The sequence below is a fragment of the Genypterus blacodes genome, unplaced genomic scaffold (assembly GCF_046128005.1).
Source record: "Genypterus blacodes isolate CSIRO-AG114 ecotype Tasmania unplaced genomic scaffold, CSIRO-AGI_Gbla_v1 ptg000073l_1, whole genome shotgun sequence".
In the NCBI taxonomy this organism is placed as follows: Eukaryota; Metazoa; Chordata; class Actinopteri; order Ophidiiformes; family Ophidiidae; genus Genypterus; species Genypterus blacodes.
The window spans coordinates 398295-423015 of NW_027466883.1; the positions used below are offsets into that span (position 1 = coordinate 398295).

Sequence of the window (24721 nt, forward strand, 5' to 3'; positions counted from 1 at the left end):
TCCCGACAAAATGAAGCAAGAGAACTGGAACCAAATGTTAAGCTAGATAAAAAATTAAACCCAAAAAAAACAAAGCCCTTGTCGATGTTCTTCCATATTGGAACAGGAGAGTTTCCTTGTGTTGTAATCTGAGCTCCGTGTTTGTGCAGCAGCACCACCTACTGTCCAAACCACAAACATCAACTGAAGTGAAATGACGTGGACCCACAGTGCACCTGCCACCTGCTCAATGAAAGCAGCCAGTTCCTGATACTCCTAAACCAATGGATGTAGAGTACAGTGATCTGCACCCGGCACAGGATCATGTTACACAAGCAGGCAATGAGTAGGGGGCGGAACTCTCCCATCTTCATCAATGTGGTAGGCAGTGCTGGACCTCATGAACATGCTCTTTGAGCCGTCACCCACCTCCTCTATTTCCATTTGTTTTGGATGCACAGGTCACTAAGGTATGTAATTATGAATAATTTGGTGTGTTAATACAGAGTTGTCTTTATACAAGTTATCTATCTATCTATCCATCTATCTATCTATCTATACTTAAATAAATGACTGTAACATTGTCTGGGCTGCTTCTTACTCATCTAACTTCAATCCATTATTTCAAATGCAAAAGAGGTTTTTAAGAAACTACCAAAGAATTCCCAATGCAGGAAAATTCCTGTAACAGATAAACAGAGCTCTTACTTTGTGTCTGAGGGTCCACATCCATTACTGAATAATGGAGGATTTCCCATGGACCAGTCACTCTTCATGGACACACAGCCTGATGCAGCAGATCCTGTTCCATCCTCCTCTTCATCCATACAGACACTCATCTTCTTGATTTAAGTCAAACAGGAAAAACATTTCAGACACAAAAAGCTCTTAAAGAACAGAACAGAACACACACACACACACACACACACACACACACACAGAGAATATCATCAGCTTAACAGGACTGCTCCCCTTACTACCTGCATGAACTACTGCCCCAGGAGAGGGGGACAGCCTAAATGACAAGACTCTCTCTCTCTCTCTCTTTCAGTCAAACTTACTTTCACTTTCATCTTCATTGTTTTTAAATCAGCTTCTGTGGTAAGACGAACACACAGCTTCCACTCTTTCTGTACCAATCTGCCATTTAACCTCTATCCCAGTATAAATAAGTGTTTTGCAGTATCACTTACCCTGCTGTCACTCACAGACTTCTTCTTTCCCGCCTTCTGGTCGTCCGTCTTGTAATGGAGCCTGGCTGGAATCCAGTGGCTGCGCGTTACCTGTTACTGCAAAACACAAACCCTGTAAAGAGCTCCTCCCACTTTTACATTTACCGTAAATGACATGTTCTTCATGCGAATGTGTGTGTGTGTGAGAGAGAGAGAGAGAGAGAGAGAGAGAGAGAGAGAGAGAGAGAGAGAGAGAGAGAGAGAGAGAGAGAGAGAGAGAGAGAGAGAGAGAGAGAGAGAGAGAGAGAGAGAGAGAGAGAGAGAGAGAGAGAGAGGCGTGACTAATGTTTGTTTAGGATAGTTTGATTACACTTCGATTTGTACTTCGAGCTGATTGTTCCTCCAACACTGAGCAGGATCAGACAGTAATTACAAACAGAAGTTCAGGCTCTGTAGATTTGATGTTGGGATCGTTTAATCTTACAGGCTGTGATGTAGTTCATAGTGGGGAATTATAAATGTACACAGATTTGTATGCAAGGTTTATGACTCCATAATGTCCCGACAAAATAAAGCAAGATAACGGGAACCAAATGTTAGTATTCATAAAATTCCCTATTGAAAGCTAAAAATTAAACCCAAAAAAAAGAAAGAAGAAAAGCCCTTGTCGATGTGCTTCCATATTGGAACAGGAGAGTTTCCTTGTGTTGTAATCTGAGCTCCGTGTTTGTGCAGCAGCACCACCTACTGTCCAAACCACAAACATCAACTGAAGTGAACTGACGTGGACCCACAGTGCACCTGCCACCTGCTCAATGAAAGCAGCCAGTTCCTGATACTCCCAAATCAATGGACGTAGAGTACAGTGATCTGCCCTCTATTTCCTTGTTGTACAGATCCTTCCCAACTGCTACATCTGTCAATAAGTTTCAGCTGTGGCCCAGAAGCAGGAACGAGAATGTATGCAATGTTGCTTTGTTTTGGATGATCAAGTCACTAAGGTATGCATACAAAAGGAAAGTGGACCTGCAGCAGGGATTATGGATGTGGCAGCTCCTCATATTGCTCAATTTTGATGTTTGCATGAAATAGACAAAAGACGAAGAGAATTGTTTCAAACACATGAATCACTTCCTTTAAGTGGCTCACACTCCACTTGTGTTTTGATTTAATATTCCTCCAGTCATTGTTGTTCCCAATACCATAACACATTACACCGAGGTTGAATTTTACAGAGAATATAATCTACAACCAGCTCTCATCTGTGGGAAACGTCACAGATTTCTCATATAAAAATATTTGGAAATCAAGTCAGTTTATTGTTCTAAGATAAGATTTATTTTCATTTATTGAGTTGTACATCTTTGATAGTCGTATTTCATTTAATATTCTAATTTACAAAATGTATTTTAGTTTGTAATTCATTTATAAGGGACTAGTTATCTGTTCATAGGAACGTTAATTGTAAAGTGCTAAGGATGGGGGAGTGATTTAGGCAAAGGACGAGAGAGGAGAGTGGCGCGAAGGTGAGAGTGGATGTGTGTGATGGAGCACTGTTACTGCCGAGTTGATAAAGACAAAAGAAGGAGAAGTAGTCCCCTGCCTTGCTTGACACCGACCCAAAGAAGAAGACCCTCGAAGACACTAATAATATCGGTCTTTATACTGGTGGCAGCGGGTATGCGGATTGTTTGTTTGCCGTGACGAAGCTCCGTCACACTTTTGGGACTCGGAAGAAACTCCGTGAGTGTGTATGCCTTTTCAATCAGCCCCATTCGCTACAGTTCAACACTGGGAAGGATTCTTCCCTCATGTTTTCATGGGAGATGGTAGTGATGGGTCCGGAAACACCGATGCGTCGGCGCATGCGTCGAGCTCACAGAGCAAACCCCGTGTCGGTGCACGTATCGCATTCAGGAAGTCACGCGAACGATACAGGTACTGTTTCGAACTGACATTGACGCGCCAAATTGTGTTTATAAGGAAGCGTATCTGTCAACGGGATGCATCTGCCAAAAGAATCTCTGATTTTTTTCGGTAAATCGACTAAGTCATCACGAACTATGGAGCAGCCACAGGCCAAAAGAAAGATTTCCGCCGTGTGGGACCATTTTGATCTCGTATCGGAAAAGAAGGTATTTGTTTTAATTTCCTTGTTGTTTCATCGTGTTCCTCTCGGAGTTTCCACTTGATCTATCTGAATTCAAATTAATTTCAAAGTGACTCTTAGTTTACTATTCATTCATATTATTTTCTGCAGGTTAAATGTCGCATTTGTGCGACAGAACTGTCTTACCTAAATAAAAGCACCTCCTCAATGCTGAGGCATTATAGGGCTAGGCATGAAAATGAAGTCCAAGATACACCCAGGATCAACTCAGCTATACAGCCACAACTTACTCACAGTTGTTTTATTGATAATTAATTACTATTAATTTATTCTTTACCTAATTTTTAACCATCAAGCTTCCAGGAAGCAGTTCCTGGATGAGGCGCTTGTGAATTTCATCGTCAAGGACTGCCAGCCCCTCAGCGTTGTTGAGAATGAAGGGTTCAGGGAACTGATTCAGGTCCTTGAGCCCTCATATGTTTTGCCAACCAGAAAGGTTTGTGTGGAAATGATCTAAAGTAGTAGTTGATATATCCAATTTGTTTAATCTTGAATTTAAATATATTGATTTGCTTTCGGTTTGACTTGGTGTAATTTTCAGAGCATCAAACAAATGGTGGCCTCAAAGTATGCGGAGGAACTTTAAGACATTGGAACAACTTATTTTTTTGAATAAAAATTTGTAAAAAAGAATCCCAGTCCTCAAGCATCCTCATTCACAACACGTTCACTTAGATGTTCACGTTATGATAGACGTTCACATTATTTATCGACTGTATCTAAAAATATGAAAGATATTTTAAATTTAAATGGATATGAAATAATACAATATAAAATACAATGACTTAAATTATTTTATTGTATATACTAGGTCATGAAATCAGTGTCAGTTGAGCCTGTCAACTAGGTTGCCTGTAGGGATTTTTAAGGTCCAGCAGGTGTCAGTATTCAGTGACAAAGTATCGACACAGTATCAATGCAGTTTGGCAATGTCTCGAAACGCTTCATGACGCCTCATCGACCCATCACTACAAATTACTGTTGTTACATTCAGCGTAACAAGCTTCCTGAATCTAATCCAGGCTATGGTTTAAAAGACGGGGCTCTTCTATTATGACCGGCGCCGCTTTTACAGTTATTACGGTAATGGCTCAGCGAGGAAACCGAAGAGACCAATTGCATGCGAGTTTAAACCATCCCACTAGAAACTACCTAAGCCAATCAAGTTTGTGCCTTTTGGCGGGAAAAAATTGTGACGCTCCACGCAGACAGGTGACGTCTACGGTAATGGTTTAGCGAGGAAAAACTCAGAGACCAATTGCATGCGAGTTAAGCCATCCCACGTGATACTACTCAAGCCAATCAGGTTTGTGCCTTTTGGAGGTAAAAAGTGTGACTCTCCACGCAGACAGGTGATTGCTGAGTCAGAGCCAAGTTGAAGACGGAAGCGGAGAAAGAAAGAGCGACACAGGTAAGTGAAAATGTTGTTGTGCTTTAGCTTGTAATTCTCTGCTTTAGCATAAAGTTGGAACACTTTGCTGACGTGTGTTAAAACTAAGAGATATATACAGACGACTGAGCCGGAGAAAGTTGAGAAATAGGAGTGGGGCGGAGAAAGGGAGACAAAATGGTGCTCTCCAAAATTGTGTAGTCGACATACTTGTTCAGAATCGGTGTTCCCTATTAAAAGTGCCAATGTGAAACAGCATTATGAGACAAAACATTAGGGTTTAAACAAATATAGGCTCCGCTCAAATCTGAAGTGAGGTCGTAGAAAACAAGTGGTCTTAGAGCCCAATATGAGCAGAGTCCACCGGGATCCGCACATTCAATGTTCCCTCAGAGCGGCTGGTATTATTCTTTCCTCGTTTTGTGTTGAGATTTATGATCTGTGAAATCAGTTGAGTCAAGATGTGAAACAGAAAATGGGAGATTCAAGCATTTGCTTCTTTTATTTTATATAAGTTGAGCATTTTATTTGAACATGAACAATCGTACTAAATTCATTTGATTTGACAGTCAGCTATTAATTACAAGCAGATGTTGATACAACGGGGCTACTTAAATATCACACTACACAGGTAGACATTATGATCTTCCAGACCTTTGCTCCGAGAAATTTTCTCTACTGGCGCTCTTTAAATTGTAGTTGAATACCCCTGCTGCTCTACAACATAAACATATCTGCTCCATGACGAAGCCCAATCCAAACGATTTTATTTCATTGTTTTTTGTTTTTTTTTGTCTTATTAATATATTTATAACTTTAATTATATGTATTTAAATGTATTTAATGTACTTTGTATTTTATTGTATTATCTTGAATGTCTTATTAGATTAAATTACACTTAAATCACTTTATTTTCATTTAATTCATTTCATTTCATGTGGCATGTTGAGCTTGAAATTCTCTGCTTTAGCATAAAGCCAGATCATTTTGCTGACATCTGTCTGTTTTCTTCACATTTTCCAGGGTAGGTGGTTCGGTGACCCAGGGACTAAGTGGCGGTATGATGATCGGTGTGATGATGCTGACGCTGGCACAGAGGTAAATGCTTAGAAGTCATGACATCTGGTGGCTAACCTGCACAATATCTCACCATCAGCTTTGATGCGTTTTGTGTGTCTGTCATTTCACTCCAGCATTGTTGCCGAGCTAAAGCCGAGAGACCCGATGTTCCCAGACGTAGCTCACAGCATCCTGATCCACAGGGTCATGATGGGCTCTCCAGCCAACAGGTTAGCATGTTTACAGATTTGTTAACATGTGCATCTCTGCCCTTTAGGCAGACAGTGGAATATACCTCTGCTCTCCCATGGACTCAGACATGAGCTCAGATTTCAAACTAGACCTGGTTGAGAAGCTGTTTGCCAAATACACAACCCAGAACGCCAGTCACCACACAGGTATGTTACGGTTAAGACGACTGTACCGAGGACATCCTCAGTCCATCTACTGTAGAAAGGATTCCTCATCCCTCATTCACTCATTGTATCTTTGTCTGTGTCTCAAAGGCAATGGGAGGCAACCTGGACATGTTGGCTCCCTACATCCCCATGGACGATGACTTCCAGCTGCGCAGCATGACACCGGAGGAGCCCATGTCGTGTGGATCACTCACATCTTTCCACACAGTAACAGTCACTTAGCAACATAAATTAGATCTGTCGCAGGAAATGCAGTAAAGTTTGTTGACACCTACAAATGACAGCCGCAATGATCGCTAAGAGGTAAACTCTTAGCGATCCTTGCGGCTGGATCGGGAGCATCCATCGACTCAGGCGGTGCCTGGCCGGTGATGCTACGCGACTGCTTTGTCCGCTGAATGGCGAGCTGGGATAGGAGCTGTGAGCAGGAGAGATTTAAAAAGATGTGAGTGATCCACACAACATGGGCTCCTCCGGTGTCAGGCTGCGCAGCTGGAAGTCATCGTCCATGGGGATGTAGGGAGCCAAGATACGATTTACGTTGACGTGTCACCCCACCCCTTATTAACACTGTAAGATTTTGCGCTCAGCATTATAATGTAAGATCAACCAGATTTAGTATTAAGTAGTTAATAGAATTAACCATAAAATTAATAGAAATTGTGGTTAATTAAAATGAGCTATTCGTGACAGATTGAATCACATACAGTCACATACATGTGTTTTCTTTGCATGTAATCACATTGTGTTGTGACTGCTTTCAATATAAAGTGTCATGTGCTTCCAGTTGTGTAGATATTCAAACCCTCTCTGTTTTATGTAACAGTAAGCATTTGTGTATGATGTTGTTTCTGAGGTAAAGCAGAATTCAAAAGGAAAATGCAGACGTCTTCTCTCCTCTGCTGACTTGTCTCCTGCTGTGGATGTGGTCGTCACAACAAATCATTGAGGGTGAAATATTTATTCAGACAGCTGTGTTCTGTTTTCACAGATATCTCACTAATGTACACACTTCAGAGATGTGTGAGATGTCACACACCAATCTGACTATAAGGTGCCTGTGGGTGAAACCCTTCCAAGGGGGGTTCAGGCCAAGCTTCTGGCCTTTAGTACTTATTTAAGGATTTAATGCAAATAAGATGAGATTCTTTCATGTAAAATATATGTATTTTTTTATATGCCATCAGAACATACTGTACAGAATTTGCTCACTATTTTTATTAGGGCCTTCTCAAAAGTTTCAGTGACGGGATGCAGAAGTGACAATATAGATTACAAACCACCATCAACACTCAAGATTCTACATGACAATCATGACACTGAAATCTAGATCTCATCCATGCACCATGGTAGTTAACACAATGCATCCATTTGATAAATCTATATTATATTTTACAATGCTATATTGCTACACTATAAAACATTCTTTCTCAGTACTGTAGTTGTAACAAGTCTGTTTTCATTAAATTAGATTTGAGGAATCATTGGCAAAAATGCTTGGTTATACTGTGTAAAGATGTTTATGTTGTAAACAAAGAACAATGATCTGATAATATATTGATACACATGGTTTATTGCACATACCATCACGTGTATTGGAAAATGATCTGACTTTGAGACTACAACCAATATTTCAGGCATTGACCTCAATCCAGTTTTGTTCAAGGTCTAAAGTGAATGCATCCTTTTCTGTGGTAACCACAATATATAGTGAGAGAGCGTGTTCAAAAATAAAACAAAAAAATAAAATGCCTTAAAACATCCAACACAATATCAATTATGATAACAAGAACAATAAACCCTATAAATTAAGGACTTGACAGCCTCTTTTAGACACGAACAGTCTGCACTTTGACTCACTGGTGCCCCTGAGGTGAAAGCACAGTGCGTCCTTTGTATTCGGGCATTCGGGTTCAATTTGGTGAGAGGGTTCGGTCAGGTGAATGTGTTAAATCCAGTCTTATTGTCTAAGGGAATACCCTCAGCTCCTCTGAACTCCTCTGCTATGTCGTCAAAGGTGCGTCCTTTCGTCTCAGGGAGGCGGAACCAGGTGAAGGTGAAGGCGAAAAGAGCCACAGCCATGAAGAGGAGGTAGACATATGCGCCACATAGTTTCTGTGTTAGAGAGAGGGGTAAGATTCAGCCGTCTTGCATCTATAATGTTTGATTTAGTTTCTTCGTTTCAGGTCAGCTACCCTCTTTGCTTCACTATAACCATTAACTGTTTCCCCATCTAGCAGTTAATGTAATTACTGTTATTTCAACCTGATTTTAAAGGATTAAGTAATAGACTTCATAGATTTATGTCCTATGTAGTTAACAGATTCAGCAGATTCATAGTCTGTATTTATTTGTATCTTTTGTCTTGTCTTGTCTTCAGTCCAGGTTCTGTTCTGGGAGCAATTCATGTCACTGATTAAAGCCATTGTTAATTTAAACTCAAAAACTAAATTCTTGTCTTGAGCCTTTTTAATATTGTCCTGTTGGTCAGGTGTTGGTCAGGTGTCCTCAAACTTCACCCTGCTATACTTTTTGAGCAGTTGAATGTAAATGTTTTCTTTACAATCTCCTTTGTTGTTAACATAAAAGGTTATTTATGCTTTTCAAAAAAGCATTTTTTATTATTATATATGTTACTTGTTATTTGTTTTTTACATTTGAGTCCACACATGTTATGCTTTGTGGCACAAAAGATTCATCTCAGTGGTCAGTTTTTGAACACCACAATGTATACAAATACTGTGAACAAACACTTTTTGACTTTTAATATTTTTTCCTATTCAGCTACACAAACATCTTCAAACCACACAAAATTTTATTGTAAATGAGAGTATACCAGAGTCCTATGTACACCATGTTAATTTATTGATATGCCGCATAATGTCCTCCTTTTTGGTGTTATGGAAATGGTCACCCAAGTCCCGTCCCTTGCTTGACACCGACCCAAAGAAGAAGACCCTCGAAGATACTAATGATATCGGTCTTTATTCTGGTGGCAGCGGGTTTGCGGATTGTTTAAGTTTGCCGGGACGAAGCTCCGTCACACTTTTGGGACTCGGAAGAAACTCCGTGAGTGTGTATGCCTTTTCAATCAGCCCCATTCGCTACCGTTCAACACTGGGAAGGATTCTTCCCTCATGTTTTCATGGGAGATGGTAAAGAAGGTTTTTCACAGTGGTGTAGACGTCATGAGGTGGCTGTGGAAGCTAATCCTAATTGTGATGACGACAGTTTGGCTAAATTGTTGCCCACGCATCTGGGTGGTGCTGCGTTCAGTTACTGGGATAGCATGCCAGCTCCAACCAAAGACGACTACAGAGCCATGAAATACAAATTAAAAGCAGTTCTTGGACATAACGCTTATATTGCAAAATTTCAAAGTGACATTAGTACACGTACCCGCCTTTCAGGTGAGGCACTCCCTGTTTTTGCTGCTGAAATTAATCGACTGGTGGAGGAAGCATTTCCCAAATATGGACAAAATGCAGAAGACGGTGAAAGGTTCAGACGCTTCACCTGTGCCTCCACCTCTGACTGTACATTTGGCTCACTCTGATGACCTACAAAGGATGCAGAAACCCCTTGAGAAACTTACAGAGGAAGTTCAGCAGCTACACCTTCAGGTACAGCATCGACGATGAGACACCCGACAAAGATCACCAGACCTCGGATTTCGCTTATGGGACCACTCACCTGACCATCGACGAGGCGGTGGTCGTTTTTCCTCTTACGAAAGATACAGAGATCCCTCCTGTGAGAGAGACCACTACTTCAGACGAGACAGCCCTACCTACAGCTCTTGCGGACATGAGGAATATCATGACGAACAACAGAAGTTCTCCACACGCCACGGCTCATCTGAACGTCATCTGCGTGGTTACAGCCCTTCAGCTAGAGATTACCCTCAGCGTGGTCGCTCTCCTGAACATTGGGAGGAAAGACAGTGTTCTCCAACTCCTGGACGTGTACCTTTCCATTCTCCAGCGCACTCCAAAGAAAACTACCAGTGGACAATCGTACACAAAGAGGAGAAGAAACACACAAATGCTGATGCTATGTCACCCATTCCCCATTCAAGGCCTGATACGCCGATTACAGAGGACAACAGTCCTGCTTCATCAGATTCCCGTTTTGTTCCTGCCACACTGGAATCTCCACCGCCAGGCTAATGATGGAAAAGACATTTTACATGAACAACTGAGAGACCCTGTGCTCTTTGAACTGCAGAAATGGGTGCAGCATAACAAAGGTCCATACCTCCGACATGTTAAAGGCAAAGCTCTGAGAAAATTGTGGTTTCCAGATTTCCAAGGATGAAATTATGTGATGAGTTACTTTGCCAGGAAACTCATATTGCTCCAGGAAAATCTGTGTATCAGGTGCTTATCCCATCCTCACTGATCACTGATATTATGGGCATTTTCCACGGTAACCCCTGTTCTGGTCACTACAGTGCTGATCATTAACCTCATTAGGACACAGAAAAAAGAAAAAGATGTGCAACAGTAAAGTCATTGTGTGCCTTGACCTCCTCATGTAAGACCCCCTGCTGGTGAGTCAGTACCATCTCAGCCCTCTACACATGCCAGACATGGGTTCAATGAAGGAATCAAACCACTCAATCAAATCCCTAAAACTCTAAATGATCAGCACTGTGCAAAAAACACACAAATAGCCACAAGTTCATGCCCGTCATGGTATTTGTTACAGGTCCCAGGGAAATGTCCCTGTATTAAGCAGGTGAACAGGAACAATCAGGATACAGTCCGTCTTACTTTCTCCCTGATTGCTTCTCTGGTTGTTTTATTAAACAACTCAAATCATGTAAACATCACATGACACATTTCTTATATGCATTTCAATCATTTCAGTTTCTTTCAATTCTTCAATAGAGTCACTTAATCATCACTTAACCCAGTATTTCCACTATCTCAATAACACACATTTTCACTCTAGTAGGATATTAGTATGATGAACACATTTCAACTGACCTATTATCTTTAGTATAGTTAAAGTACAAAACAACAAAAGTGACTCCTGACACTTACTTTAAACCACAAGGTTCCATTCAAAAGGATTTCAAAAACCTCGTATGAAGCCCAGAAATATATACACGTTACAATATGTACAAACTCTAAACTTGTATCTAATGTATGGTTCTGGAGACTAACTATGTGTGGCTGCAGTGCTTCTGGAGGAAGGTGAGCATGGCGTTGACCATCCAGTGTGTTACTTCCCAAAGAAATTCAGAAAGCATCAGCTCCACTACAGCACTATTGAGAAAGAGGCCTTAGCAACAGTTTGAAGTTTATCTTGGATCCAGTCCCGTGCCAACTGTTGTTGTCTCTGATCACCACACCATGTTGGGTTTGGCAAACTCCTAGAACAGGCTCCGACAAACAGAATTGTTTTCCCAGGGGGGGCCAGATGGGGCCACTGAAAATCTAGGGGGGGGGGGGGGGCAACCAAAATACGCTGTACGACGGTGTTGTTGAATAAAGACTAGATAGACGAATATCGGTACAGTTAACTTAGAGTTCCACAAGAATCCTGTTTTAATGTGTTTTGTATCTGTATACAGTATGTGTTAGTCAAGTCTTCTGCCACTGTGACCATTGCTGTTGCCTTTTCTTCGTCGTCACTGTGCGCTGTTCTACCATTGATGCCGGTGTTTGTGCGTCCATGTGTGTGTCCTTGTGCGTCGATTTTAGTATTACAGTAACATACTGTTATGTTGATTACAGAATGAGAACTGTAAATTTACAGTAGAGAGCTGGCAACCCTGCTGCCAGCACTTTACTGTAAATTTATAGGACAATTTGTTACAGTGTATATTTTGGACTCTGCTGAAGATCAGACAGCAGCTTCACCCTTGAATCCTGCAGCTCATTTCCTCTCAGCTCCAGCTCTCAGATGGGAGGGGTTGGACTTCAGAGCCGAGGCCAGAGCAGCACAGCCTTCATCTGAGATCTGACAGCTTAACAGCCTGAAGAGAGAGGAGTGTTTTACTGTGATAAAGTCTGAAACACAATCAGCAACTGGAAAGCACAATGTTGTCTGTGTGTTTACAAGGACGTCTGCCAAACGACGTTTTAAACATTATAATCACACAAAATACATTTTACAATCCCTCTCTGTTCTCCATCACCTGTGTGCTTCAGCGCTGAAGCGAGGTGACAGGAAGCACACAGGTGATGGAGAACAGAGAGGGAACAGGGATTTGTTATTGATCGTCAGCCCCTCAATGTGTTATCATCCAGTGGAGGACGGACGGACGAACAGCTCACTGTTAGGTATAGGCTGCATGATCATTTCTCTGGCCTCTTCCTCACTGAAATGCCTCTTCATTTCAGTGAAAAAGGTTGAATTTTGTGGAAAACACTAAAAATGTCAAATATCACCACTTTTCTTCATAATGAAATGCTGACATTAGAGAATGTATGATTTTATAAAGGAATGGCAGAGAGATTAGAAAATGTGGTTTCAATGGATGTCAATGGTGCCATTTCTGCCTCGAGGGTGTCCAGTGTGAGATTTTGATAGTACATAAAAAATACTAATGCAATCAAATCAATTTCACTACTGATCTTTGGCACATCCAAGACTCTAATCACCACCAAAGCCCCATCCATTTACTATTTAGTTTATGGAAAATAATGACCTTTTTGTGTTTTTTTTGTAATAAATAATGACATCTTTCAAGTAGTTAAACAGGCATTTAAAGGGTTAAAATCCTGACGAATGTTTGGTAGTTTTGAGCAGCTAAGAAGTTGCTTAAGAGATTTATGGAAAAAATTAGTCGAAAAAAATATTGATGTATGATGATTTTATAGCAGTTTTTATGTGCGTGGCTGTTTTTGCCACCAGGTTGTCCAACGTTAGTAAGGGTTAAGTTAAGAGGAACACGCAGCTTTCACTGGTCATTCACACTTTATACATCCATATATGACCACTGAAGCAGAGGGAGCAGGAGTGTTCATGATTAGCTAATAAGTATTGATTACCTTCTGGTTGATTATTGTACTGTAGCTGTGTTAGTCTGCCTCTGCAGCTTGTCTCTGTCTGCAGCTTTCACACTTTTTACAACTACATCAAATTACTAAGGAGGAAAACATCCTTAACAGCAACAACATAAAGGGATATAACAGCTGCAAATGCATCAATATCCACTTTTTCTGTACCAATCTGCAATTTTACCTGGTTTTTGTCTCATCACAGACTATCAGTGTCAATAAGAATGTTGTCAACTTCTTCTTTTTCTCCTTCTGGTTATCCACCTTGTAAAGGAGCCTGATGTAAAATGGCTGTACGTTTCCTGTTAATAAAAAACAGAATCCCTTCTCTTTACCACAGCCTATGATGCGATTTGTACTACCCTATTGCTGTTTGACATCATCCTGTAAACACTGTATTTACCCTATGACATCATTGCAATTTCAATCTATCTGATTTCTACCTGAGGGTCTACATATAAAGTTTAACAACAATAGTATCAATAGAACCTTCCTTCTTTCTCACTTTCTATCTCTCTCTCTCCTTTTCCCCCTCTTTCTGTATAAAAAATGATCTCGAAAATATTCTACAATTGTATGCGCAATGTCATGTACAATGTTTGCTTCAATAAAAACAAAAGCAAAAACAAATACAAATATCAACTCACACAGGAATTCACCACATTAAATGCACACAAGCATGAACAAAGGTAAATTGTCGGTACTGTATGGCTAAAATATATATGCCAATAACAAATCCCATAAGGATTGTAGGGTCAATGTAAGGTTTCAATTTACAACCAATGTTTTGGCTACGGCAGTCTGGGGACTGATAACACTCCATTTGGGAGCCTGACCAGATGTGAGGGAGTGCCATTTGGTGCCGGGTTGTCTGAGGTTTCTTTAGTAGATCACTGCTTTCCATCTTCTTCTTCTTCTTTTCCTTTCGGCTGCTCCCTTCAGAGGTCGCCGCAGCAAGTCATCCGTCTCCATCCACCCCTATCCTCTGCATCCTCTTCTCTTACACCAACTAACCTCATATCCTCCTTCACTACATCCATATATCTTCCTCTAGGCCTCCTGCCTGGCAGTTCCGACCTCAGCATCCTTTTCCCAATAAATTCACTATCCCTCCTCTGTACATGTCCAACCATCTCAGTCTGGCCTCTCTGACTTTATCTCCAAAATATCCTATCCATCCTTGTCACTCCCAAACAGAACCTCAATATTTTCATTTCTGCTACCTCTAACTCTGCCTCCTGTCTCTTCCTCAGTGCCACTGTCTCCAAACCATGCAACATCGCTGGTCTCACCACTGTCTTGTACACCTTTCCTTTCATTCTTGCTGTTACTCTTTTGTCACACATCACTCATGACACTTTTTTCCACCCGTTCCAACCTGCTTGCACACGTTTCTTCACCTCTTTTCCGCACTCTTGGTTGCTCTGGACTGTTGACCCTAAGTACTTAAAATCCTCCACCTTCTTTATCTTTTCTCTCTGTAACCTCACTGTTCCACTTGTGTCCCTCTCATTCACACACATGTACTCTGTCTTACTGCAGCTTACCTTCACCCCTCTTCCTTCCAGTGCATACCTCCACCTCTCCAGATTATCCTCTACCTGCTCCCTGCTCTCACTACAGATCACAATGTCATCTGCAAACATCATGGTCCATGGAGATTCCTGTCTGACTTCATCTGTCAATCTGTCCATCACCATAGCAAACAAGAAGGGGCTCATGGCTGATCCTCGATGCAGTCCCACCTCCATGTTGAACTCCTCTGTCACACCTATGTCACATATTTCTCTACCACTCCAGACTTCCTCATGCAGTACCACAGTTCCTCTCTCGGTACACTGTCTAAAGCTTTTTCGAGATCTACAAAGACACAATGAAGCTCGCTCTGTCAATCTCTGTACTTTTCCATCAACATCCTCAAAGCGAATGCTGCATCTGTGCTACTCTTTCTTGGCATGAAGCCATATTGCTGTTCACTACAAAACTGAATTTAGATATTTTGTGTCCCATAAAATAATTACACCTTTGTTTTGTCAACAAGTCTGTCCTGTGCAGCACTGGGCTGTAAAAATGAGAAATAAAGACATAAAGGAATCACATTGTACAAGAAAGTGGGAATCTTAGGTTAACATTAGTAGATTCATGATTATACAGAACACAGAAACGTGACACTTGACTTTGATTTCAAACAACAAATGTCACTGTTGCTTTTTATATTCATCAGAAAAAGTCATTTTAGTTGAAGCTGCCAATATGATGTTCAACAAATTGTCAGTGTGTGTGTGTGTGTGTGTCTCATACATGAGGAGTACTTTGCATTGTTTTCTGCACTCAGACGGAAACAATCTGTGGATGTGGAGCCTGATTACAATAATGAGGATTGAGATTAACTAGCAGACGTTGAGGCCTCAGTGTGTGTAACTGAGTAATGATTGTGAGCAAAAACGTGTACATAGATTATATGTAGATTTATATAGATAAAACTCTGTACTTCATAAAGGCTTTTTTCCAAAATGCATTAGAATGACCTCACATTCATACACTGATGGCAGGGGCATAACATGCAAGGAGCAAACTTGCACATCAGGAGCAGTCATGGGTTCAGTGTGTTGCTCAACAACACTTCCACATGCTCTCTAGGAGGAGCCAGGAGACATCAAGCGTGTCCGTGTAGCCAGACTGCAACGGATGAACATGTTTTACACTTTATGGGGGCTGAGACACTCCGTCTCAACGACTCAAACTCAAAATGGAGAAATGAAACAAAGCCATGAAAAGAATGGAGATTTACAGATATGGATTTATTATAGACTATGGTTTTACAGAATCACAACAAGAGTGAAGTTTGTTAGCAAGGAGACCTCACATATGCTGAAAAAGGAATTTGGTTGTCAGTAGCTTTGCTTAGATGCAGCGTGAACAATCATACACAGGAAGGAAGACAAAGCAATATTCATAATAATTCAGTAGCAACATTTCCTCTCAGCGTTCTGGGCTGACTTTATCACTCATTCAAAGGAACGTGCTGCCATCTAGGGGTTCAAATCTTCCACTGCGTACAGAAGCTGGTGTGTACTTCACTGTATGGACAGAATGTTTGTCAAACGTTTTGTTGCACTGAGCTCTTTCTGGTTCAGCAGTGATTCAATATGATAACTGGAGCCCAAACCTGGATCGCTGCATGAATTTGCAAGATCATTTTGATTCCTATTCTGTTCATTGAGCATATCAATTATATATTTTATTGGCTCCGGTTACATTTTAAGAACTGTACAAAAGCACAGTCTTAAAATGTTGTTATGTTAAGTTGTTTAGAAGCCTGGAACTTTGTTTAAGTTTTCTGTTTGAGCTTCACTGCTCCCAATTGGTCTTTGTGTGACCGTGTGGCACGACAGCAGTAAGGGGAAATTCAGGTGTTACAGCAGCATAAAGGGGAAACCTGCACTATTCCTGGTGGGGCAGTTTACTCTCTAAACCTAAGTATTTTTCTATTATGACAACCATCCAAAAACAAATGTCCTCAAAATCTAAAATGTCAGTGAGCTGTCAGGATTCATGTGTTCCTCTGTTGTCTTCTGTCTACTGATCCATGTTTCTCTACGTCTCACACGTACTGAGCGCCATCTGCTGGAGAGAAGAAGACAGCAATCATGAATCTAGGATTTTACCCATTTTACCGCCTGATGAGATTTATTCAAATCAAAACTTTATTTTGTGGATTTGTTATGTGAACTGTTTGTTCTTCAATGACAGAAAATGTACAGATATGTAAGTTTGAAAAAAAGTATTGATAAATGATGATCACCACCTGAATACTCACTTTCTGTCAATCCTGTCAGCTATAGTCCACGTTTATGTTCTGTAGAGACAAACAACAACAACAACAGTCATCTTCATGTCAGCTCACACACATGATCGCAACAAGCTAGTGGCTGATCTGATTGACTGACTGTTGTCTGTCTCTCTGTCTTTGTGTCCAATCCTGTCAGCATTCTGCTCTCACAGCTTCACAGTGGAAAGCTGCAGCTGCTAATGACTGAGCTTTACCAGGAAACACTGGACCTTTGCTCTGACACTAACTGTGTTTAACACTAAACTGCTGAAACACAATCAGCTGACTGAAACTCTACTGACCTCAGAGTCTCCAGTCTATATTTTGGACTCTGCCGAAGATCAGACAGCAGCTTCTTTCCTGAATCCTGCAGCTTGTTTCCATACAGCTGCAGCTCTCTCAGATGGGAGGGGTTGGACTTCAGAGCTGAGGCCAGAGCAGCACAGCCTTCATCTGAGATCTGACAGTATGTCAGCCTGCAGAGAGAGGAGGATTTCAACAAAACACTGATGAGCAGTTTTGCCAACTCATTTTCAGGTGCAGTTTCTACAGACAGGTCGATTTTTTGCTGAAAGTTGCTGAATGACGTTGTGATGTCACGACGTACGGTTTTGATTTATTGATATGCTTTGCTGTAGCACAATGTTTTTGTCATATATTTTTGCAAGCATATCTGATTAGCAGTACGCACAGTATGCCTGACAATCATCCCCAATTCCTGGCTTCAGCCACGCTTTAACTTCAGGTACAGACTCCCACTCCTTTCTGTACTTCTGGCTGAGACATGTTGGTTGATGTAAGCTCTGTGCAAGATCAAACATTCTTGATCAACTATATTCATTGGGTTTTAACTGTGGTTGTTGAACTATTTCAACATATCAAGTAAGTTTAGCAAACAAGCCACCAAAGAAATACATTTATGTCTTTAAATCAAATGTTGAAAAACCTTTTCAGGACTAGCTTGATTTCCATCTGCAGTGAGTGAGTGCACTAGCATGTAGTAACGTTACTGAAGGCTTAGCCCTTTACAGATTGTTAATGCTACTGTGCAGAGGAAATTCTAAAAAAAAGAAAATTAATTGTGACTTCCTACCCAAACATTTACACTCTGAACTGAATGTTTTTCAATGATTTGAGAAAAAAAAAACAACGCCCATCATTTATCTCATCAAACGCATGCTACTGCTGCTGCAGTCAGCCAACAATGATCGCTGCTCCTGCCTGTGACTGTCTGCCTCTCTATTGAGCTGAGCCCTCACTACTGCTGACCCAACTCACAACGCACTTTTGCAGCCGGGCAGACAGAGTGTGTGTTGTTGTGACTGAGTGTGTGACAAAGAAAATTGTTTTGGGTCATTCAGAGGGAAAATGCATGCACTTTAACGTTTCAGTCACTTTTCAAAAGTTGCTAATAGTTTCCAAATACATTTTAAAAAGTAGCTTCATTTGTTGCTTGGTGAATTTTCAAAAAAAGAGTTTCTTGGATAATCTGAAAAGTTGCAAAATCTAGCAAAAAAGTGCTTAGTTGGCATCAATGCTGCTGAGGGTCATGTATACATTTTATACATTGACATCAACATATTAATATATAATACCAGATGGTCACTTTGATCATCTTTGAAGGAAAACATTTTAATTACACATTGTCACCTATAAATCAAAGAATCTCTTTAGCTGGAATCACATACCGCTCATAAGAATCCCATATTTGATATTGATTAACTTCTGATTCTGATCCAGGGAAGCGCGTGCGCGCGCGCGCACACAGACACACACACACACTGTGGAAACCTGTTCTGTGGAGATGAAGACTCTGTCCTGCTAGTAGTATTAATATCATTAGCCATATTTACACTTGTACTATCATTAAGTGGCTTGTGATAATGTTTGTTGTGATTTGGCGCATAATAAATAAAGTTGAATTGAATAACTTTGTAAATAAAAGACATCATGAGTAGCTTGTGGCCACTTTGAGTTTGTAAAGAGGCTCCTGGTGTGAAAAAGGTTGGAGAGCCCTGAAAAAGACTCTTCATCTGAGGGACATGAAGACCACAGACAACATTTGAGGATTCATGGTGAGTTGAACTGACCTCAGAATCTCCAGTTTACAGTTTGGACTCTCCACAAACTCAGACAGCAGCTTCACTCCTGAATCCTGCAGGTTGTTTTCACTCAGCTCCAGCTCTCTCAGATGGGAGGGGTTGGACTTCAGAGCTGAGACCAGAGCAGCACAGCCTTCATCTGAGATCTGACAGCTATACAGCCTGCAGAGAGAGGAGGATTTCAACAAAACACTGCTGAGGCTCAAGTATACATGTTATACATTGACATCAAAATACTATTATATTATACCAGCTTTAGTTTGACTGATGGTCACTTTTATCATATTTGAAGAAAACATTTTAATTACACATCGTCACCTATAAATCAAAATATAGATTAAAATGATTTTCCCCCGGAAGACATTAAGGAAACACATTGTGTTCCTTATTCCAGGTTTCTGTAGATCTGTAGAGCCTCCAACAAACTTGTCCCCTCAGATGTTCAGCAGGTTGTATGTAGGCCTCATTATTTACAGGTTGAGGTGTTTATTCACTGTCATTGATTTTGTGTCAGTTTGTTAAAGACAAACTCCAGGTGTAAATGTGATGATACATATTTGATGAGCTGCACAAACACTCAGTAGTTGAACAGTTTATTGTGTTTCTACAGTGATGTGGTCCAGCATTTTCTCTCCACTTCTCTCTTCACTTGTCTTGTAGTCAGTGAGCTGCTCTCACTGTGAGATGACCTCTTTTACTCTACAACACGATGAAGAGTTATCTCTGGCAGCAGGAAACAAAAAGGTTTGGTGCCTGGTGACATCAAATCTGTGTGGAAATCACTTTGAGCCAAATGGATCCTTTGACAAAGTTTGTGTATTTTTCAGTGGAAATCAATGAACCTGAAGTGTTTGAGCAGCTTCAGTCAGTTGTGATGAAAGCTGATCACTGTGTTGTTTACTGATGGATCCGTGTTGTGGAAGGGGAGGCAGTAGCTCAGTGGGTAGAGCTTCCGCTTGGGAACCGGAGGATCGCCGGTGCCCCTGAGCAAGGCACCGAACTCTCAATTGCTCCCCCCTCTGCGAAGGGTGGTAATGTAATGTAAGTCGCTTTGGATAAAAGCGTCTGCCAAATGTTCGTAATGTAATGAAATGGACATTATGATACATTTACCATCACACACATTACAGCACAGAGCAGAAACACATGTTGAGTTTCATTATCAGCAAATAGAAAACAAGGAAGCTTCTTCCTAAAATATCTCCTAGCAGCTTGCAGCTTGTTTTTAGGAAGCTCACTAATGCATCACATCATCAATACAGGTGAAACACTTGAGAGCACACACACACGCACGCATGCACGCACGCAAGCAGTTCCATGAAAAAACATCAGAGCGGTTTAAATGTTTCTGCTCTTTTCAAAACACTATTTATAAATTCAAGAAAAGTGCACCAGGAGCTTGTGGCCACTTTGAGTTTTGAAAAGAAGCTCCTGGTGTGAAAAAGGTTGGAGAGCCTTGAAAAAGACTCTTCATCTGAGGAACATGAAGACCACAGACAACATTTGAGGATTCATGGTGAGTTGAACTGACCTCAGAATCTCCAGTTTACAGTTTAGACTCTCCACAAACTCAGACAGCAGCTTCACTCCTGAATCCTGCAGGTTGTTAATACACAGCTGCAGCTCTCTCAGATGGGAGGGGTTGGACTTCAGAGCTGAGGCCAGAGCAGCACAGCCTTCAACTGAGATCTGACAGCTATGCAGCCTGCAGAGAGAGGAGGATTTCAACAGAACACTGCTGAGGCTCAAGTATACATGTAATACATTGACATCAACATACTAATATATTATACCAGCTTTAGCTTTGACTGATGGTCACTTTTATAATCTTTTAAGGAATACGTTTTAATAACACATTATCACCTGTAAATCAAAATATAGATTAAAATGAATTTCCCCTTGTATCACATTTAGTAAACACAGAGTTCTTTATTCCAGCTTTCTGTAGATCTTCATGTCAGGCTGGATTTTTCAGTAGAAATCAATGAACCTGAAGTGTTTGTTGAGCAGCTTCAGTCAGTTGTGATGCAAGCTGATCACTGTGTTGTTTACTGATGGATCCATGTTGTGGAAATGGACATTATGATACATTTACCATCACACACATTACAGCACAGAGCAGAAACACATGTTGAGTTTCATTAACAGCAAATAAATCAGAAAACAAGGAAGCTTCTTCCTAAAATATCTCCCAGCAGCTTGCAGCTTGTTTTTAAGGAGCTCACCAAGGCATCACATCATCAATACAGGTGAAACACTACACCTCCACCAAGGCTGATAAGAACTCCAACTGTGACTCAGTCTGTCAGTGATGAAGGTTCTTGGCTTGAGCTCACTGATGGAGGAGGAGCAGCTGATCACATCTCAAACATACAATGTTTAGAAACCATTGAACTACACCAGCAGTCAAATCCCCTCTTCCCTCTGACTGGGGCACGTACGCCCCCTAGTGGCCGTCTGCCACAGGCCACAGAAAGATACAAACACTAGACCCCTCACATACAGCTCATTTAAACCCCATATTTGATAACTGGTGATTCTGATCCAGGGAAGAACACACACACACGCATGCACGCACGCACGCACGCACGCACGCACGCACGCACGCACGCACGCACGCACGCACGCACGCACGCACGCACGCACGCACGCAAGCAGTTCCATGAAAAAACATCAGAGCGGTTTAAATGTTTCTGCTCTTTTCAAAACACTGTTTATAAATTCAAGAAAAGTGCACCAGGAGCTAGTGAACACTTTGAGTTTTGAAAAGAAGCTCCTGGTGTGAAAAAGGTTGGAGAGCCTTGAAAAAGACTCTTCATCTGAGGAACATGAAGACCACAGACAACATTTGAGGATTCATGGTGAGTTGAACTGACCTCAGAATCTCCAGTTTACAGTTTAGACTCTCCACAAACTCAGACAGCAGCTTCACTCCTGAATCCTGCAGCTTGTTATCACTCAGCTGCAGCTCTCTCAGATGGGAGGGGTTGGACTTCAGAGCTGAGGCCAGAGCAGCACAGCCTTCAACTGAGATCTGACAGCTATGCAGCCTGCAGAGAGAGGAGGATTTCAACAAAACACTGCTGAGGCTCAAGTATACATGTTATACATTGACATCAACATACTAATATATTATACCAGCTTTAGCTTTGACTGATGGTCACTTTTATCATCTTTTAAGGAATACGTTTTAATAACACATTATCACCTATAAATCAAAATATAGATTAAAATGATTTTCCCCTTGTATCACATTTAGTAAACACAGAGTTCTTTATTCCAGCTTTCTGTAGATCTTCATGTCAGGCTGGATTTTTCAGTAGAAATCAATGAACCTTAAGTGTTTGTTGAGCAGCTTCAGTCAGTTGTGATGCAAGCTGATCACTGTGTTGTTTACTGATGGATCCATGTTGTGGAAATGGACATTATGATACATTTACCATCACACACATTACAGCACAGAGCAGAAACACATGTTGAGTTTCATTAACAGCAAATAAATCAGAAAACAAGGAAGCTTCTTCCTAAAATATCTCCCAGCAGCTTGCAGCTTGTTTTTAAGGAGCTCACCAAGGCATCACATCATCAATACAGGTGAAACACTACACCTCCACCAAGGCTGATAAGAACTCCAACTGTGACTCAGTCTGTCAGTGATGAAGGTTCTTGGCTTGAGCTCACTGATGGAGGAGGAGCAGCTGATCACATCTCAAACATACAATGTTTAGAAACCATTGAACTACACCAGCAGTCAAATCCCCTCTTCCCTCTGACTGGGGCACGTACGCCCCCTAGTGGCCGTCTGCCACAGGCCACAGAAAGATACAAACACTAGACCCCTCACATACAGCTCATTTAAACCCCATATTTGATAACTGGTGATTCTGATCCAGGGAAGAACATGCACGCACGCACGCACGCACGCACGCACGCACGCACGCACGCACGCACGCACGCACGCACGCACGCACGCACGCACGCACGCACGCACGCACGCACGCACGCACGCACGCAAGCAGTTCCATGAAAAAACATCAGAGCGGTTTAAATGTTTCTGCTCTTTTCAAAACACTGTTTATAAATTCAAGAAAAGTGCACCAGGAGCTAGTGAAAACTTTGAGTTTTGAAAAGAAGCTCCTGGTGTGAAAAAGGTTGGAGAGCCTTGAAAAAGACTCTTCATCTGAGGGACATGAAGACCACAGACAACATTTGAGGATTCATGGTGAGTTGAACTGACCTCAGAATCTCCAGTTTACATTTTAGACTCTCCACAAACTCAGACAGCAGCTTCACTCCTGAATCCTGCAGCTTGTTCCTACTCAGGTCCAGCTCTCTCAGATGGGAGGGGTTGGACTTCAGAGCTGAGGCCAGAGCAGCACAGCCTTCAACTGAGATCTGACAGAGTTCTAGCCTGCAGAGAGAGGAGGATTTCAACAAAACACTGCTGAGGCTCAAGTATACATGTTATACATTGACATCAACATACTAATATATTATACCAGCTTTAGCTTTGACTGATGGTCACTTTTATCATATTTGAAGAAAACATTTTAATTACACATCGTCACCTATAAATCAAAATATAGATTAAAATGATTTTCCCCTTGTATCACATTTAGTAAACACAGAGTTCTTTATTCCAGCTTTCTGTAGATCTTCATGTCAGGCTGGATTTTTCAGTAGAAATCAATGAACCTTAAGTGTTTGTTGAGCAGCTTCAGTCAGTTGTGATGCAAGCTGATCACTGTGTTGTTTACTGATGGATCCATGTTGTGGAAATGGACATTATGATACATTTACCATCACACACATTACAGCACAGAGCAGAAACACATGTTGAGTTTCATTAACAGCAAATAAATCAGCAAACAAGGAAGCTTCTTCCTAAAATATCTCCCAGCAGCTTGCAGCTTGTTTTTAAGGAGCTCACCAAGGCATCACATCATCAATACAGGTGAAACACTACACCTCCACCAAGGCAGATAAGAACTCCAACTGTGACTCAGTCTGTCAGTGATGAAGGTTCTTGGCTTGAGCTCACTGATGGAGGAGGAGCAGCTGATCACATCTCAAACATACAATGTTTTAAAACATATTGAAATACACTTGCAGTCAAATCCCCTCTTCCCTCTGACTGGGGCACTTGCCAACCCCCTATTGGCCGTCTGCCACAGGCCACAGAAAGATACAAACACTAGACCCCTCACATACAGCTCATTTAAACCCCATATTTGATAACTGGTGATTCTGATCCAGGGAAGAACACACACGCACGCACGCACGCACGCACGCACGCACGCACGCACGCACGCACGCACGCACGCACGCACGCACGCACGCACGCACGCACGCACAGTCATTATTTCACAAGAAGACTTCAGGTAGAGACTCAAAGCCTGGTCTCACAAAAAAGTCTTCAATCCGCTGGCACACACCAGGCCACACACACACCATCATCCACACACACTCCAGCACAGCAGGCAGAGATGGCACACAGAGCATTCTACACTGCCTACAGTGAGGAAGTGATTCAGTGGCAGCACATAAACAACACAACTTCCATGGAAATAAGCTGAAGTGGATGA

General features: G+C 41.5%; 2 protein-coding genes and 1 long non-coding RNA gene across 31 annotated transcripts in view; 2 read left to right on the forward strand and 1 right to left on the reverse strand.

The window, feature by feature from the left end:
• LOC143006384 (uncharacterized) overlaps positions 1-24721 on the reverse strand; it is a 160196-nt gene that overhangs the window by 67378 nt on the left and 68097 nt on the right. For all 27 annotated transcript variants that reach the window (XM_076157832.1, XM_076157834.1, XM_076157833.1 and 24 more), the window contains 4 exons: positions 23374-23547; positions 22013-22186; positions 20668-20841; positions 19125-19298 (listed from right to left, as the gene is read on the reverse strand). In XM_076157832.1, the coding sequence (XP_076013947.1) occupies positions 19125-19298; positions 20668-20841; positions 22013-22186; positions 23374-23547 (696 nt within the window). The remainder of the gene's footprint in view (positions 1-19124; positions 19299-20667; positions 20842-22012; positions 22187-23373; positions 23548-24721) is intronic.
• LOC143006392 (hypoxia-inducible factor 1-alpha-like) overlaps positions 1-24721 on the forward strand; it is a 91134-nt gene that overhangs the window by 30968 nt on the left and 35445 nt on the right. The gene's annotated exons all lie outside the window — the stretch shown is intronic.
• Positions 2658-6021, forward strand: LOC143006395 (uncharacterized). Its single transcript, XR_012964259.1, has 5 exons — positions 2658-3286; positions 3618-3757; positions 4670-4732; positions 5735-5809; positions 5905-6021. It is a non-coding gene; the product is annotated as an uncharacterized LOC143006395 (long non-coding RNA).